The sequence below is a fragment of the Rhinatrema bivittatum genome, chromosome 3, assembly GCF_901001135.1.
Source record: "Rhinatrema bivittatum chromosome 3, aRhiBiv1.1, whole genome shotgun sequence".
NCBI classification, from domain to species: domain Eukaryota; kingdom Metazoa; phylum Chordata; class Amphibia; order Gymnophiona; family Rhinatrematidae; genus Rhinatrema; species Rhinatrema bivittatum.
The window spans coordinates 124,922,233-124,939,890 of NC_042617.1; the positions used below are offsets into that span (position 1 = coordinate 124,922,233).

Sequence of the window (17,658 nt, forward strand, 5' to 3'; positions counted from 1 at the left end):
GAATAGTGGTACTCAAGAGATGCAACAAGCATTGCGGAGGACAGTGACAGTACTGTGATTTCTTTCCCTGGAGCTGCTTCTCTTCCTGCTGCCCCCGTATAGGCTTCATTTCTAATCAGGAAACCTGCACAAAAGGGAGACAGTAGGAAGTGGAGACAGCCACAGATAGTAGAGCACTTTCACTGTCCCACACTGCGCCTATTCTGCTTTAGTTCTGCAGCTGGCTGCCTTTGTGCTCCTCTTATTATAGTGGCACAAGCTTCGGGTTTTCCCCTCCTGACCAGCCACAGTGATGGATTTTTCCGATGGAAACACACTACCTCAGTTTTTGCTAAATTAAAGCACACATTATTCTCCTGCATCCAGCTATTAACTGTGGAGACACAAATCAGAAATCCAAGACAAAGTTAAAATCAAAGAACCATCAATTGGGAAAAATAACTGTAAATTGTCGGTATAGAGTCTAAACTCAATGCTGAATTGATCTAACAAAGTGCAAAGAGGTACCAAATAAACATTAAAAAGAGCAGCTGATAAAATAGAACTCTGTGGTACCACCAAACTTCTGAATATACCAATCCAAGCACTGTCCCTGAAATCTTACTTGCTGCTTCCATTCACTGAAATATGATTTAAATCAATTATAAACAGTACCTGAAATTCCTAATTGTTTCAGGCAGAAAAGCAAAACCTCATGACTAATTGTCACATGCGGCTGAAATATCCAAAAAAACGGCAATAATCTGCCAAGATTATAAACCAAATACAGAAATTCTTGGCTCAAAGAGGCCCCAGGGCTTAGGACTACCTTCAGTTGCTAGACTCGATGGCAGCCACTCTGGATCTAGACCTGTAGGCCAGAGCTCATATGTGTCCCCTGCAGGCCGTTCGGGGCACCCCAATTCCAGGTTTATGAGTGCCATCTTCCTCTTTCAGTTTTGGTGAACGAAAGTCTCTCTTGAAAATTATTGGACAGTATGAATCTGGAATCCCACTCATGAATATTAATCATCACAGATGCAAGTTTGTTGGGTTGGGAAGCACACTGACTGGATCAAATAGCTCAGGGAATTTGATCTTGGGAGGAGTCTTCCTGGTCCATGAACAGCTTTGAGACCAGGGCTATAAGGCTAAGTTTTTTGTTTTTTTTTCTTCCCTTGATCAAGGGGAAGGCAGTCAGAGTGCTCTCCAACAATGCAACAGCTGGAAGCATACATGAACTGGGGGGTACTTGGAGTCTGGAAAAAAAATCTATTTTGTTTGCTATGAGAATCTCTTATGGTTATCAAACGTTCATATTGTGGAATAGGAGAAGATTTTGACAGATTTTCTCAGCAGAAATCTTCTGGATCCAGGAAAATAGGGACTCTATTAAGTTGCATTTCAGATGATAGTGGACCACTGGGGTCTCCGTGTAGTGGCAACTCACAAGAATCCCAAGGTACACTGGTTTTTCATTCAGCGCAGGGAAGTCTGATGAAGATATAGATGCTCTGGTTCAGGAGTAGGCAACACTGGTTCTGGAGAGCCACAACCAGATCTGGTTTTCAGGATATCCATAGGGGCAGATTTTAAAAGCCCTACGCGCGCCAAGCCTATTTTGCATAGGCCCAGCGACGTGCGCAAACCCCAGGATGCGCATATGTCCCAGGGCTTGAAAAAATGGGATGGGGCGTGAGCGGGGCGGGGTGGGGGCATGGCCTCTAGGCCGGGGGATCGCGCGCCTGGCACTCAGCTGGCACGCGCAACTTACGCCTGCCCGGAGGCAGGCACAACTTGCCAGACAAAGGTTGGGGGGGGTTTAGGTAGGGCTCGGGGGCAGGTTAGGGAGGGGAAGGTGGGGGGTGGAAGGAAATTTCCCTCAGAGGCCGCTCCGATTTCGGAGCGGCCTCGGAGGGAACAGGGAAAGCCATCGGGGCTCCCCTAGGGCTTGGCGCGCGCAAGGTGCACAAGTGTGCACCCCGTTGCGTGCGCCGACCCCGGATTTTTTAACGTGTGTGGCTGCGCGTGCATGTTATAGAATCGGACGTAGATTTGTGCGCGCCAGGTTGCATGCACTATATCCATTGTATGCAAATATATCTCATGCATATTCATTGAAAACCAGACCTGTTTGTGGTACTCCAGGAATGGGGCTGCCTATTCCTGCTCTAGTTCAGCCCTGCCCAGCAGTAGGGGTTGATGTATGTTTCTTCTCCCTTGCCTTTGATAAGGAGGACCTTGAGAAGGTTAGAGAAGGAGCCAATTCCAGCAGTCCTAGTGGCCTTAGACAGGCCAAGGGGACCCTAGTATGTCGATCTGATAAGATTATAACTATATCTGTCACTAGAGTTCTCAGGGGCTTCAAGGGCTTTTGGTTCAGAGTCCAGTCGTCCTGGAAGACCTGTCTCCATTCTTGCTTATATCTTGGCTCTTGAAAAGTCATGTTTGCGAGGAAACTGTTACTCCTCAGTAACCTCCATAGTGCTGAAGGTCCATAAGAGGTCTGCCTCTTTGGCATGTGTTTGGGTCTAGATCTATAAAACCTTCAGAGTGAAAAAATAATACATATAAGCCAAAAATCTCATTCTTAGTGGGAATGCCCAGGTAATCTAATAAGAGTGATATTTTTGGATTATGTGTATGCTTGGGTCTGGCATCTATTTCAGGCATGCTGCAAGGACTGGGCAGTTTGTGGCGAGCAAATAAAGGTTTGGCATTGATTTCCCTGAAGATCCATGTTGCTATGGTTTTCTGTTATATGGGTAGAGTGCAAGGAGTCTGTTTCTTCCCATCCTGATGTCGCTCATTTCCTCTAAGTTGTAAAGAGGTTATGACCTCCCTTGAAATCAGTAGTTCCTCAGTGGAACCTCAATTTAGCAAGGCTTTCATTTTTTCACCCTTTGAGCAACGGAAGCATGCTTCTATCAAGGATCTCACTCTGAAGGCAGATGTTTCTTGTTTATGGGCCATGCAGGGGTGAGGCAGCTTCCAAAGCAATTTTGGCTAGATGGATAAAGAAACTATCACATCAGCATACTTGTCAGAGATTGACAGGTTCCGGAACTACTTCAGGCTCTTCTATGAGAGCACAGTCTGCTTTCTGGGCTGAAGCTCTGGAGGATATTTGCAAAGTAGCTTTCTGGTCATTTTTCCATTCTTTTGTCAAGCACTACTGTTTGGATGTTTGGGCTAGGGAAGAGACAGGCCTTTGGAGCTTGTATCCTCAAGTTAGCCCCTTCCAGGTTAGTCGGACTTTGGTACTTCCCACTTAGCTTGACTGGTATAGCAGGAATGTAGCAGGATGATAAGGAAGGAACTGTGTCTTATAAATTGTACAAAAACATTCAAAGCAAAATTGAAACTGGTATTTGATGAAGCATGAGTTAATTTAGTGACCATAATGAGGGGAAACTAGTTTATATTTACTGGAATATCTTTATTTTATCATGTAATATGCTTTAAAGATTATGAATATTTTATTGTACCCCACCTAGGGCCTCAGTATTGGTGGTATAGAAATATGAATAAATAAAAATAAAATACACCAGTCCAAGACCTACCTGCCTGGGTGAGGAAGTGTTCTTTCAGATCAGGAAGGAGCTCAGATGTACCTATGCAGACATACCTTACAAAGCATGATAAAGCATTATCCTCTACTCCTCCTTCATGTTGTTTGTCTTCTATCTCCTGGTAAATGAAGAGGTGATTATTTCTGTGGATCCAGTTGTGCATTTTTCTAGTTTATTCCTGTGTTAATATTTTTTGGGTTACGTCCAGTGCTTTGCTATTAGAATACTTTTTTTTTTCTACCTCACCACATGTAAATAACTGTAATGATGTCACACAGAAATCTGTGTTCTCTGCCTCTTATCTGCTGGCAGGGGATGCATAACCCACTTGTCTAGAATGGTGTAGCAGGATTCAAGAAAAGAAAATTAACAGGTAAAAAATTTCTCATCCAAATTAATTTGTTGTTTTCCTCTTTGGCTCATACGTCCCATACTTAATCCAGCACCCAAACCCCATATATTACCACCAAGCTTTGTAATAATCCAAATGGCTACCAAAATGAGTGAGGCTGTTGTCTGAACATTGGACTGCCCATGTTGTTAAGATGATAACAATGGCACTCCATGCAGGTTACCCCCTTCTTGGAAACCTGACGCAGCCATATCACCATTCTCTACACATTTTCTTGCATTCTTCCCCTTAATCCTCTAAAGTTACTTATGTCAAATCTAATGTTATTATCAATAAGAATCTCCAACAACAGTCCAACAAGACAGATATCAAACACAAGGTCCTTATCCCTTGGAACCCCCCTCCTCCCCTACAGAACAGAGTAAACATACAAGAATTGAAGTATACCAGCCCACAAAGTGCATTTGGGTCTGTAAAGTTACTTATAAGTGAACAAACACTTAATTCCCCCTTCCTTATTTCTACTACCTGTTTTCTCCAACCTGCCCTTATCACTGCACTATGTATCTGTCCCAAGCATGCTTAAATTGTCTCAGTTTTGGTTGCTATTACCTTTCCCAATAGGCTATTCTGGGCATTACCACTTTCTCATTAAAATGTATTTTCTCATATTTCCTGTGAACCTCCTTGCTCCAGCTTCAGATCATGACCCCTTATCCTTTAATTTCCTTTTCAATGAAAAATGTTTACCACCTTATACTTAAATTAAAATATTTGACAAGTTTCAATAATTTCATTCAATTTTAATTACATGCACCATAAAGGCAAATTACAGTAAATCATTTTTAAAGCAAAATTCAGTAACTCAATAAAAAATGAAGTGGGCTACCTTTATCACTTTATCACAAATATTTATCAAAACACTTCTGGCCTCAGTAGCATGGGATCTACTTAGTGTTTGGGTACTTGCCAGGTACTTGTAGCCTGGATTGGCCACTGTTGGAAACGATGCTGGGCTCGATGGACTCTTGGTCTGACCCAGTATGGCAATTTCTTATGTTCTAACGTTTTGTGTTTATTGATCTTAAATGTTAACAGAATTATGGACCCATGCAATATACTTGGCATGTTTAGTACACTAAGAATGTATTGTAAGTGCTTAATATTGCATTCTATTCAGTAAAGCTTTAATATGCATATTGAAACATCCCTTCATCATGTTAGCAAGATCACATTATAATTAGCACAACCTTGCATGTAAATATGGGAGCATCATATGTAAATTAGGCTTTCTCCCAGGATAAGCAGGATGGTAGTCCTCACTTATGGGTGACATCATCAGGATGGAGCCCAATCACGGAACACTTTTGTCAAAGTTTCTAGAACTTTGACTGCCACACTGAGCATGCCCAGCATGCCACCGACCCTGCATCCAGCAGGGGTCCCCTTCAGTCTTTTTTTTTTCCGCGCAGCAGTTGCCTTGCAGTTCTCAGGAGCTCTGTGAGATTTTCCTCACAACTTTTTCCTCACAGAACTTTTCAAAACTTTTTCCCCATCCTGAGGTCCCCCCATCAACCATCGACCTCTGCTAGCGTCAGTAAGTTTTTACCTCATTCTTTGCAGTTGGTACCCGACGGTGCTCACATCGGTGCCACACAACCACCGTCCGAACGCCGTGGTTAATTTTTCAAAAATAGCGACTGGCTTTCGGAAGTGCCCAGAGTGTCCGAGGACTATGTCCATTACGGACCCGCATGATGTATGCATTTTATGCTTGGGACCTTCCCATGATGTCCAACTGTATACCAATTGCACCCAAATAACTCCAAAAGGCCCACTTAGAAAAAATGGAACACCTATTCAAATCTAAGCACTCGCCCCCGTCTACTCTGGCTAAGCGTGCACCAACTCGAAAGCAGTCTTCGTCATCGATCCCGTCGCCATTGATGTCTCAGCACCATCGAGACAACGGTGACCGCCAGTCACTGGGATCTTCGCGTTCAAAAGCATCGACATCCTCATCCTCGGCGCTGGAGAAGGACCGAGCCGAGCACCGAGAAAAGCACCGGCATCAACATTTATTTATTTTATTTATTTTTATTTAAAAGATTTATATACCGCAAAATTGGGCAGAGACCTGTCCGGCTAAGTGGTTTACAAAGATAAAACATACATAATTAAAAATTTGCAATGTAGACAAAAACAATGTATGTCATTAAAATTACACTTCAAAGGAACTAAAAACATAAATTAATCTTCGAGAACATTAAAAAACATGGCAGTCATTTTGGTAATATTGCAATCAAGGCTGTCAGCACTTATGAAGGATTTGTTAAGTAACATTGTAGACTGCGGTAAAAAGATATGTTTTTAGAGCCTTTTTGTATTCTTTAGTATTTGCTATTAAGCGGATTTCTTCTGGAATAGCTTTCCAGAGGGTTGGCCCGGCAACTGAAAAAGCGAGTTTACGTGTCAGATCCAGATGTGCTAATTTTACTGATGGTATCTCGAAGAGATACTTCCTCCGGTGCTGGCACCGACAAGGCATCGACATCGGCATTGATGGATCCACCGTCTAAAACGTCCTGGGGAGAGGAGCCCCTATCCTCCTCTGGACCCGGGACACCGAGGCGTTCCCCATCTGCAATGGTGCCGGGAGCTGAGACTCCACATATTCCTGTGGCCCCTCCGGCGATGCCTATGGAGCCTCCAACCCTGAAAGCTGTGTTACCAACACCAGCCTTCCGGGAGGAACTGGACTGGATGGTTCAAGAGGCAGTTCGCAAAGCACTTTGAGGATTTCAGTCGCCACCGGCACTGACTACCATGCCGAGGCCTGACCCGGTGCCTACGATGCTGGCTCTGCTACTGGAAAGACTAGACACCCTCATTGGCGCACTTCCATTGGTGCCTGTACCTCCCGGACCAATGATGCCTCCGAGTCCGCTGATTCCTCCACTGCCATTGACCTCGATTCCTCTATCATCGGACGATGAAGACCGTGACCCGTCGATGCCGGACCCGATTCCAGGGCCATCGGGTATATTGCCACCCTGACACCCATCGAAAGCACCAATACCATCGGTGCCTCCACCACCCTTGGGTCCGCCTCCACCAATTCCATCGGTACCATCTCCTGATCCGGCTGGATTAGGGCTTCTCCCTCCATCAGAAGAACCACAGGGTGCAGGAGACCAGCCATACGATCCCTGGAGTGATGATTCCTCTGACTCACAGGATTCTGAGGACATTCCATCGGAGCCTTCACCCCCAGAGGAAAGACGGCACTCCTCTCCAGAGGACCTCTCATTTCAAGCTGTATAAAGGAAATGTCTGAAACCATCCCATTTAAACTGCAAACTAAAGAGGATGCCAGACACAGGATGTTAGAAGTTCTGCAATTCATGGATGCGCCCAAGGAAGTGATGGTAATTCCAATCCACAAAGTTCTGCTTGACCTTTTGCATCGTACCTGGGAGTACCCAGGTACAGTTCCACCGGTGAACAGGAAAACTGATGCTACCTACCTAGTTCAAACAGCTCCAGGATTCCAGAAAACCCAGCTCCCTCACCACTCTGTAGTGGTTGAATCCGCTCAGAAGAAAGCAAAGAGGTCCCACCCTCATTCTTCTGGAAAGGAGCAGAAATCTTTGGATGCAGAGTGTTCCAGGGATCTATATTGATGGCACGTATAGCAGCCTACCAGCTGTACATGACTCAGTACTCCAGAAACCTTTGGAAGCAGGTGCAAGATTTCTCCAAATCTCTGCCAGAGGAGTTTCAAGAAGGACTGAATTCCATCCTCCAGAAGGGCCTTGATGCTGGAAAACACGAGGTCAGAGCTGCCTATGACATATTTGAGATTGCCTCCAGAGTGTCAGCAGCAGGCATAAGTGCCAGACGATGGGCATGGTTAAAATCTTCAGTCTTGCGTCAAGAAGTCCAAGACAGGTTTGCAGACCTTCCCTGCACAGGGGACAACTTATTTGAGAGAAAATCCAAGAAACAGTTGCACAACTCAAAGACGATCATGAGACATTGCGCCAACTATCTGCTGTTCCCTCTGACTTTTCGTCCAGTACCAAAAGGCAGTTCAGAAGGGATCCCAGGAGGCTAACCTATAAAACTTGTAGGTATTACCCTCCTCCGTCCTGGACTCATCTGACCAGGCCCAATCAGATAGGTCAACCTTGTCAGCACAGACCTCCAAAAACCCAACCAGCTCTGCAGACGGGTCCTGCATCAGGATGTTGACTCCCTTCTAGAGAGCAACAGTCAACCCCCCACCTCCAGCAGCATTTCCTGTAGGAGGCTGCTTGTGCCACTTTGCAAACATATGGCACACAATCACAACGGACCAATGGGTCCTTTCTGTGGTTTCCCATCTAAACTTCCTCATGCTACCATCGGACTCTCCACCTCGTCCCGTGTGGAGTTTAACAGACCATTCTCCACTTCTCGAGGAGGAACTTTGAACCCTCCTCCAGTCCAATGCCATAGAACTGGTTCCCCGACTGCAGCGTGGGAAAGGGTTCTACTCCCGATATTTTCTAATTCCAAAAAAGTCAGGCGGCATTCGTCCTATATTGGCTCTTCGTGCCCTAAACAAACATCTACGCAAGGAGAAGTTCAGGATGGTAACCTTGGGCTCCATGCTCCCTCTCCTCTAAAAGGGAGATTGCCTTTGCTCTCTAGATCTTCAGGAGGCGTATGCTCATATAGCAATAACCCCTCCGCATCGAAAATACCTCAGATTCTTAGTCTGTCACCGGCATTTCGAATACCGGGTGCTACCGTTCGGCCTAGCATCAGCACCACTTGTGTTCATGAAATGCCTGGCAGTAGTAGCTGCTTACCTAAGACTACAAAGCATCAACATCTATCCGTATCTAGATGATTGGTTGCTCAGAGGTCCATCCAAAGAGGTAGTACTTCACTCCCTCCATCTCACTCTACAGCTCCTACAATCCTTGGGGTTTCAGATAAACTATCCCAAGTCAAATCTGACTCCATCACGTACCCTCTCCTTCATCACAGCGGATTTAACCACATTACAAGCCAAAGCATTCCTCCCAAGGGACCGAGCGCACACATTATCAACCTTGGCCAAAGCAGTACAGACTCGCCGAACCACAACAGCTCGTCATCTTTTAACCTTACTAGGCCATATGGCGTCCATGGTTCATGGTACCCCAGTGGCTCATCTAGCCACGAAAATAACACAATGGACTTTAAAGTCCCAGTGGTCCCAATCATATCAACATATGTTTCACATTGTCCACATCACCAGCCAGCTTAGTCTCTCTCTAGCTTGGTGGATACAGGAGTCCAATCTTCTGATAGGACTACCCTTTCATTCTCCAGAACCTCAGATTACACTGACAACAGATGCCTCCAACCTCGGTTGGAGAACCCATGCAATCAACCTGCAAACCCAGGGAACCTGGACCACAGCGGAATCAAAGCACCAGATACATTTTCTGGAGCTCAGAGCAATATGATACGCCCTATTTGCTTTCCAGGATTGCCTATCCAACAAGGTAATCCTAATTCAAACAGACAACCAGGTAGCGATGTGGTACCTTAACAAGCAGGGGGCCACAGGTTCTTACCTGCTATGCCAGGAGGCAGCTCAGATATGGGCCTGGGCGCTCTCACACTCCATTCTGCTGAGAGCAACCTACTTGGCAGGCGTGGACAATGTGATGGCAGACAATCTCAGCCGGACTTTTCATCCCCATGAATGGTCCATGGATCCCACTATAACGAACAGAATTTTCCACCAGTGGGGCCACTTGCACATAGACCTCTTTGCGTCAATTCCCAACTGCAAAGTGAACAACGCCTACTCTCTACAACACCGCAGCCACGAGACATCTCCAAGGAATACCTTTGCTCACTCGTGGACAAAGGGTTTTCTGTATGCCTGCCCTCCACTTCCACTCATTAGCAAGACTCTCATGAAGTTACGACATGACCGGGGCTCAATGATCCTCATAGCCCCTTACTGGCTTACTGGCCGCATCGGTTTGGTTTCCCATCCTTCGCGACCTCTCAGTCCAGCAACCAATTCGCCTGGGCACAGATCCAACTCTGATAACGCAGAACAACGGACTATTGTGTCATCCAAACCTCCACTCCCTGTCTTTGACAGCATGGCTGTTGAAAGGTTGATAATGCAATCCCTTAACCTTTCCGACAATATGTCCCAGGTCCTCATAGCTTCACAAAAGGCTTCTAGGAAATCTTATCGTTCCAAATGGAAAAGATTCTCCTTGTGGTACATGACAAAGGAAATAAATCCCTTTTCCTGCCCCACAACAAGGTTCCTGGACTACCTCTTGTACCTCTCAGAGTCTGGCCTACAAACTTCCTCCATCCAAGTACATGTCAGCATCATAGCCGCTTACCACAAAGGCATAGGAGATGCCCCGATCTCGGCACAACCCCTTGTAGGGCGCTTTATGAGAGGCTTACTACAGCTGAAGCCTCCACTGCGTCCTCCGGTTCCGGCATGGGTCCTCAATGTGGTACTAGCATGGCTCATGTGACCTCCGTTCGAGCCCCTGCACTCCTGCGGGCTAAGTCATCTCACTTGGAAAGTGCTCTTTCTATTTGCTTTAACATCAGCTTGCAGAGTCAGTGAGCTACAGGCGCTGGTAACATACCCACCTTACACAAAATTTCTCCACGATCGTGTGGTACTCCTCACTCACCCCAAATTTTTGCCAAAGGGTAGTGTCTGATTTCCACTTAAATCAAACCTTAATACTACCCACATTTGTTCCAAAACCCCATTTACACCCAGGTGAGCAGGCCCTGCATTCCTTGGACTGTAAACGTGCGCTCGCCTTTTATTTGGACCGCACTACAGCCCATAGGAAGTCCACCAAACTTTTTATCTCCTTTGATAAAACCAAACTGGGAGTTCCGGTGGGCAAGCAGACCCTGTCCACCTGGCTGGCGGACTGTATTACCTTCTGCTACCAATAAGCAGGCCCTCCGCTACAGGGATGCGTGAAAGCGCATTCAGTAAGAGCCATGGCAACATCAGTAGAGTACCTCCGTTCTGTACCTGTTGCTGACATCTGCAGAGCTGCCACCTGGAGCTATCTCCACACCTTCACAGCTCATTATTGTCTCGACAAGGCTGGCAGGCAAGATTCCATCTTTGGCCAATCTGTCCTGCATAATTTGTTTCTAGATTAATAACCCAGTTTCCTTCCTGCAACCCACTGTGAAACTCAGGCTGCCCTCCTACCCAAAACCACCCTAATGTTGTGCCCGTTGCACATCATTGGGTGCTTTTGGTTCACTTGCTTAGGCATCCTGTAGCTCGCTATTCACCCATATGTGAGGACTACCATCCTGCTTGTCCTGGGGGAAAGCAGAGTTGCTTACCTGTAACAGGTGTTCTTCCAGGACAGCAGGATGTTAGTCGTCACGAAACCCACCTGCCACCCCACGGAGTTGGGTTCGCTTACGTTTTATTATTTTATTTTTCGCTTGTACTTTTTGCTACAAACGAGACTGAAGGGGGACCCCTGCTGGATGCAGGGTTGATGGCATGCTGGGCGTGCTCAATGTGCCAGTCAAAGTTCTAGAAACTTTGACAAAAGTGTTCCGTGATTGGGCTCCATCCTGATGATGTCACCCATATGTGAGGACTAACATCCTGCTGTCCTGGGAGAACACCTGTTACAGGTAAGCAACTCTGCTTTATTAGGCCCATGGGAAGTAGTGTAGCATGCCCACTACACCTGCTATTTTCCTTGAGCCTGGTAATGAGTAAATATTTAACACCTTCCTCAGACCTGTCCTAAAATCTCTTTCATGTTCAGGCAGTTGAACAGGAAATTTCTTCTTCCCCTGAACCCCCAGCAACACAAAGATATCCCTTCCCTCCACAAATACCATCAGTTGTCCCCTGCATTGTAGAAAATCCTTATTTCAGCTCCCGAGGCACCCTGTCCCCGCCACATAGAAACCTACCTACTCCTCCAGTCCCATATCTTACTTGGCCAGAAGATGTGAATGAGCCCTCCTGCCTATACATTAGGATGATGAATGGCACCTCTAAGAGCCAGGTGGGAGGGGTGGTAGAATGCTGTGCCACAGAGGATGGGGTACTGCAAGCCATAGGATGCTGCAGGGTAGGTACAAGTTTCCTTTAATGCTGGGAATGGCTGATGCTGCTCGTGGTGGGGGGCTTCAGCAGGGGACCTTTTTTCTGTTGCTAGGGTTTAGGGGGAAAATAAATCTCTCTGCGTTAACCACCTGAAAGTGAAAGAGCTCGTTAACATACATTTTAGGAGGTAGCTAGGCTGCACACTGATTTTTTTTGTGTAATATTATATTAGTACTGTGCCCACACTCTTGTTACAAAAACTTAATGTACACACAGTAAAACTCATTGCATACTACTTTATGTGATGTTTTACTTACTGAGCATATTAAATTTTTACTGATTCACATGCTAATATTTTTTCAGTGTTAGTTTTATTGCACAAGCTTTTATGTTTTAGGTGCTTCAAATGTTCAAAATTATAAAATGTTAATGATTTCTGTACTGTTTTCCTGTTTTCCAGGCAGTAGAAGAATTATTTAACCTCATGCAATTGTTTGTGGCTCAGAGGCCTGATATGAGAGAAGAGGAGTTGGAAGATATTAAGCAATTCAAGAAAACTACCATTAGCTGTTATTTGCGTTGCTTGGATGGACGCTCATGCTGGACCACATTAATAAGGTAATGTTTGACTGTGACTGGCTTTTAGTGTATCATCTGAAGATAAATATGGCTCAGCAGAAGAAGATCTACTTCAAAATTGGATCCCTCATTTGGCTAGGGTCAATATTCCTTTATCTGATATTGCTGCCCTAAATATGAAATTGGATTGCAATCTGTCAAATCAAATCTCATGTTTGACAAAATCTGAATTCTGTTATCTTCAACTTGTTCAGAGCTTAAAACCTTTTTGAGAGAAATGTGATTTATTAAACCTAATACATGTTCTTGTTTCCTCCCATTCTCTTGTTTAATAAATTTATATACCACAAAATACAATAAAAGTGATTTAAAATATAGATTAAAATCAAAAACATGGGGTCACGTGGGGGGATGAGCTGAAGCAGACGTGACTCGCTTCGGCTCCCGGCTCCACAGCACGGAATACCGGCGAAAACTCTTAAAAATCGGCATATTTGTTCCCTTGAAAGAGGATCAGGCGGCACATGTCGATAGTCAACTACATGAATCGATCCCCGGGGGTAATGACTTCAAAAAGTACCCGAAAAGAGGAGGAGAGGGTGAAACCGAGTGCGGACGGCAAGATGGCCGCGGACGGCAAGATGGCCGCGGCCGCGTGTGAAGCTGCGTCACCGCCACAGGGCCTTCTCACAGCGGAGACCTTAAAAGAAATAATTGCAGCGACTTTAGACGAAAAATTGGCTGGGATCTCGGAGCAGCTTATAGAGGTAAGGGAAGCCCTCTCCGAGATAGGACCACGGATCGAGCAGGTTGAGGGACGGGTCTCCCTGCTCGAGGATGACATGACGGCGCAAACGGGGAAACTTTGCAAACAGGAGGAAACAATCAGAGACTTGCAAATAAAACTGGACGACCTAGAAAATAGGTCTAGGAGGGCAAATTTAAGATTTTTGGGGCTGCCGGAGTCGGTGGACGAGAAGCAGCTAGATGCCTTTCTGGAAGACTGGCTGCCAGAGGCGGTGGGGGAACCCGAGCTCAAAGGCCGTCTGCATATCGAACGGGCACATAGGGTGGGTCCCCGGAAAGATTCTGATAATCGCCCCAGGATCGCGATCGCAAAAATTTTAAGTTATGCCCACAAGCAAAAAATTTGGCTAGCATCGCGGAGAAAGGGGGAAATCCAATACAATGGGCACAAAATAAGAATAGCGCAAGACTTCTCAGTGAAGGTGTCTCAGCAAAGGAGAGCATTTTCACTTACCTGCTCCAAGCTGGTGGACAAACAGATAAAATTTGCTATGCAATACCCGGCGATTCTCAAGATATGGTATGGAGGGAAAGGCCACTCCTTTGATTCCCCAGAGAAGGCTCAAACCTTCCTTGCATCAAATAAAATTTAGTATGGAACCTAGGGTACAATTTGAATTTCTGATTAATTAATACAAATTTGGGAGGAATGCTGTGGAGCTGGAACGCTTCAAAAACGTGACCTCCGAGTGCCTCTATTGAGGGGCTACCACTAAAGAATTATTTGAACTTTGGGGTTGTGGGATTGGGTAGGGAGTTTCTCAGGGTACTGGGGGTTTTTTTTGGAATGGGGAAAGGGGGAATTCACATACATTATGAGGAACATCTGGACTTTGTATTTAAATTTTCGAAGATGCACCAGTGGCGGGAGAGACCGGGGAAGAATGCCAGTAGCAGACACATGGGGCTCCAATGGAATCATGAGGGACAGGTTAGGCTGGGAACCTGGACCTTTCACTACACTTCTTTTCTGGCTCCTATTACATGGTTCAGCAATGTAAGAGATGAGTAAGTACAGAATCATTTCATGGAATGTGGATGGCCTGGGATCACCCATAAAGCGCACAAAAGTATATCAACACCTTAGGAGACTTAAAGTGAATATCGCCTGTATCCAGGAGACTCATCTTACGGACATTGAAAGCAAAAAATTATGTAAGGAATGGGTTTCGGATTGCTATTTCTCTCCTGCCAAGGGTAAGAAAGGGGGCGTAGCTATTTTGGTCAACAAGAATACTCCATTCACGAAGAGCCAAGAAATTGTAGACCCTGAGGGCCGGTATCTGTTACTCTTGGGAAGCCTGGCGGGGAAGCCCATTACGCTATGCAATATATATGGCCCTAATGTGCCTGATCAGTCTGTTTTCACCAACATTATTAATCTGTTGCTGACCCATGCCCAGGGCGATATTATAATCACAGGGGATATGAACTGTGTCATGGACGCTCAGGTGGACAAATCTCAGATTCCAAAAGGATTTCGCCAAAATAAACAGGCAGGAGTACAACAGCTTTGTAAACAACTGGGACTGGTAGATCCGTGGCGAATACTGAACCCGACGTCAAGGGAATATACTCATGTGTCAAGGGCCCACGGCACAATGTCAAGAATAGATTATATATTGGTGGCAAGTAACTTATTCTCAAAAGTAGCAGCAGCGGACATAGGCACAATAGTGATTGCCGACCACGCACCGATATGGGTGGACGTGTGGATGTCATCGGACAAACGGACACAAAAAACATGGAGACTACCAGGACATCTTCTCAAGGACAGGGAATTTCATAAGCACTTACAGACACAGTGGGATGCCTTTCAAGACCATAATAGTCAACACCTCAGCGATACAGCTCTATTCTGGGAAACGAGCAAAGTTGTGATGCGTGGCGAAATAATTGTGTATACTGTGAAAAAGCAGAAACAGCTGAACAAAACAATTTTGACCTTGGAACAACAATTGCAGAAGGCAAAGGCCCAATTGGCGGGAGACCCCTCTAAAGCCAATAAGACGGCATATTGGACCTGTCTGCAGTCTTTGAATGCCTATTTACATCTGAGATCAGTGGCCTCTATTAAATCCTCGGACCACTATTTTTTTAGGCACGGTAATAAATCAAGTAAGTTACTGTCCCGGCTGGTAGCAATAAAAAGGAAAAAATCATATATTACCGGATTGAAAACATCAACTGGTAACTATGTGACCACCACAAAGGGAATCTTGGATGTGTTGAGGCAATTCTATGAAACGCTCTATCAAGAGGACAGAGAGGGAACACAGCGGGAAGAAGAGAATTTTTTTCAGGACATAGTAATGCCATCCATTACCGATCAACAGAGAGATTTTCTTACCCGTCCTATCACAGTGGGAGAGGTGACAGAAGTGATAAAAACTGGCAAGAGCAATAAGTCACCGGGACCTGATGGATTCCCGGCAGAGTATTATAAACTTCTGAGCTCTGAAATCCCGGAGGTCCTAGCTGTTTTCTACAACCAAGCTTGGAAGGGGAAAGGCTTCCCACCCACTTTTAACAAGGCTTACATTACCGTTTTACCTAAGCCAGGGAAAGACCCAGAGCAAGAGGCGTCATACAGACCAATATCCCTACTAAATTACGACTTGAAAATCTATGCAAGGATCATGGCTATTCGTATAGGGGCTGTACTACCATCCATTATTTCATCTTACCAGGCGGGCTTTGTAAGTGGAAGGAACGCTGGAGCTCATGTCCTAAAGCTGGTGGCTGCCCTAGAGACTTCGCACCTTTCTAAGGTCCCTGCTATGGCAGTAAGTTTTGACTCTGAGAAAGCTTTCGACCGGGTGTCGTGGGAGTACATGTTCTCCGTCATGGCTCGTTTTGGATTCCCTGCATTATTAGTAAAGGCAATTTCTATACTTTACGACAACCCGAAGTCATTCATTGTGGCAAACGATTCTATTTCTGCAGAAATTCCGATACGAAGGGGTGTTCGCCAGGGATGTCCCCTGTCCCCGATTCTCTATATTCTTTCTCTGGATCCTCTGCTGCATAAATTGGCTCATTCTCCAGTAATTGATGGCCAACAAATAGGAGGGGATAGTTTTACCGTAGCCGCTTTTGCCGATGACATGTTGGTGTATCTAACTAAACCACAGAGTGCCTTACCGCAGGTCCTGAAGTTACAAACTGAATTTGGAAGGTTTGCGGGCTTGAAAATCAATGTGGAAAAATGTGAAGCATTGGATGTTTTGGGATGCCTACAAAGTACCTGGCCAGGTACTTTCCCATTAAAATGGGTTGTTAATTCCTTAAAATATTTGGGAATTTATATTCCAGCACAGCCTAAAGATATCTACTCATCGAATGTCATTCCCCAGAAACAAAAGCTAATTCAAAAGCTTACTGCATGGCAAGCCCTCCCTCTCTCCTTGTCCGGGAAAATCTTACTTCTCAAAATGATTGAGATTTCAAAATGGCTCTATTTATTCAGTATGTTGCCAATATGGCTGAGAAAGAAGGATGTGGACGATATAAACTCAGCGCTTAGCAAATTTTTATGGAGTGGAAAAAGGGCACGGATACCCTTATCTACCCTTATGAGATCCAACAGAGAAGGGGGACTGAACTGTCCTAATTTAAGGGACTATAACTGTGCTAGCCTCATGAGACATATAAAAGACTGGGTTTTTGCAACTGGCGGCTACTCTCCTACTCAATATGTCAAACACTGGGTTGCCCCCATCGCACCGGGAGCACTATTACAGTGCCCTAACAAGATGCTTCCACAACACCTTAAGTCCAGTGTGATTGTCTATTTGCTACGCATGGCTTGGAGGCATATCTGTCAATTACTGAGAGTACAGCCAGAGGCAACCATCTGTCACTCTATTACTGGAAATCCAATGTTTCTGCCAGGAACCTCTCATACGCTGTTTCACCGCTGGGCGCATGCTTGGTTGACCATGGTATCACAACTGTTTGATCAGACAGCTAATCCTGCATATATATACAGTTTTCAGTGTTTACAAGAAAAATACAACATACCCAAGGCAGATTTCTATGGCTATTTACAGCTAAGGACTTTTATAAATGAAAAACTCAAATCAATACCAACATTCCAGCACTCTTTGAAACTGATTTCTCTGTTGCAGGGCCCAGATGGGAAAAGGTCCCGGTGTGCTCAGTACTATCAAGTAATCATGCAATTATCTCATCCACCAACTTATGCAGCAATCCAGGGGAAATGGAACACGTGGTTACCC

The 17,658-nt window shown here is 45.3% G+C and overlaps 1 protein-coding gene across 1 annotated transcript in view; it reads left to right on the forward strand.

The window, feature by feature from the left end:
* Positions 1 to 17,658, forward strand: part of USP34 (ubiquitin specific peptidase 34) — a 1,009,100-nt gene that overhangs the window by 885,443 nt on the left and 105,999 nt on the right. The window contains exon 68 of the mRNA XM_029593702.1: positions 12,492 to 12,649. Coding sequence (XP_029449562.1) covers positions 12,492 to 12,649 — 158 coding nt within the window. The remainder of the gene's footprint in view (positions 1 to 12,491; positions 12,650 to 17,658) is intronic.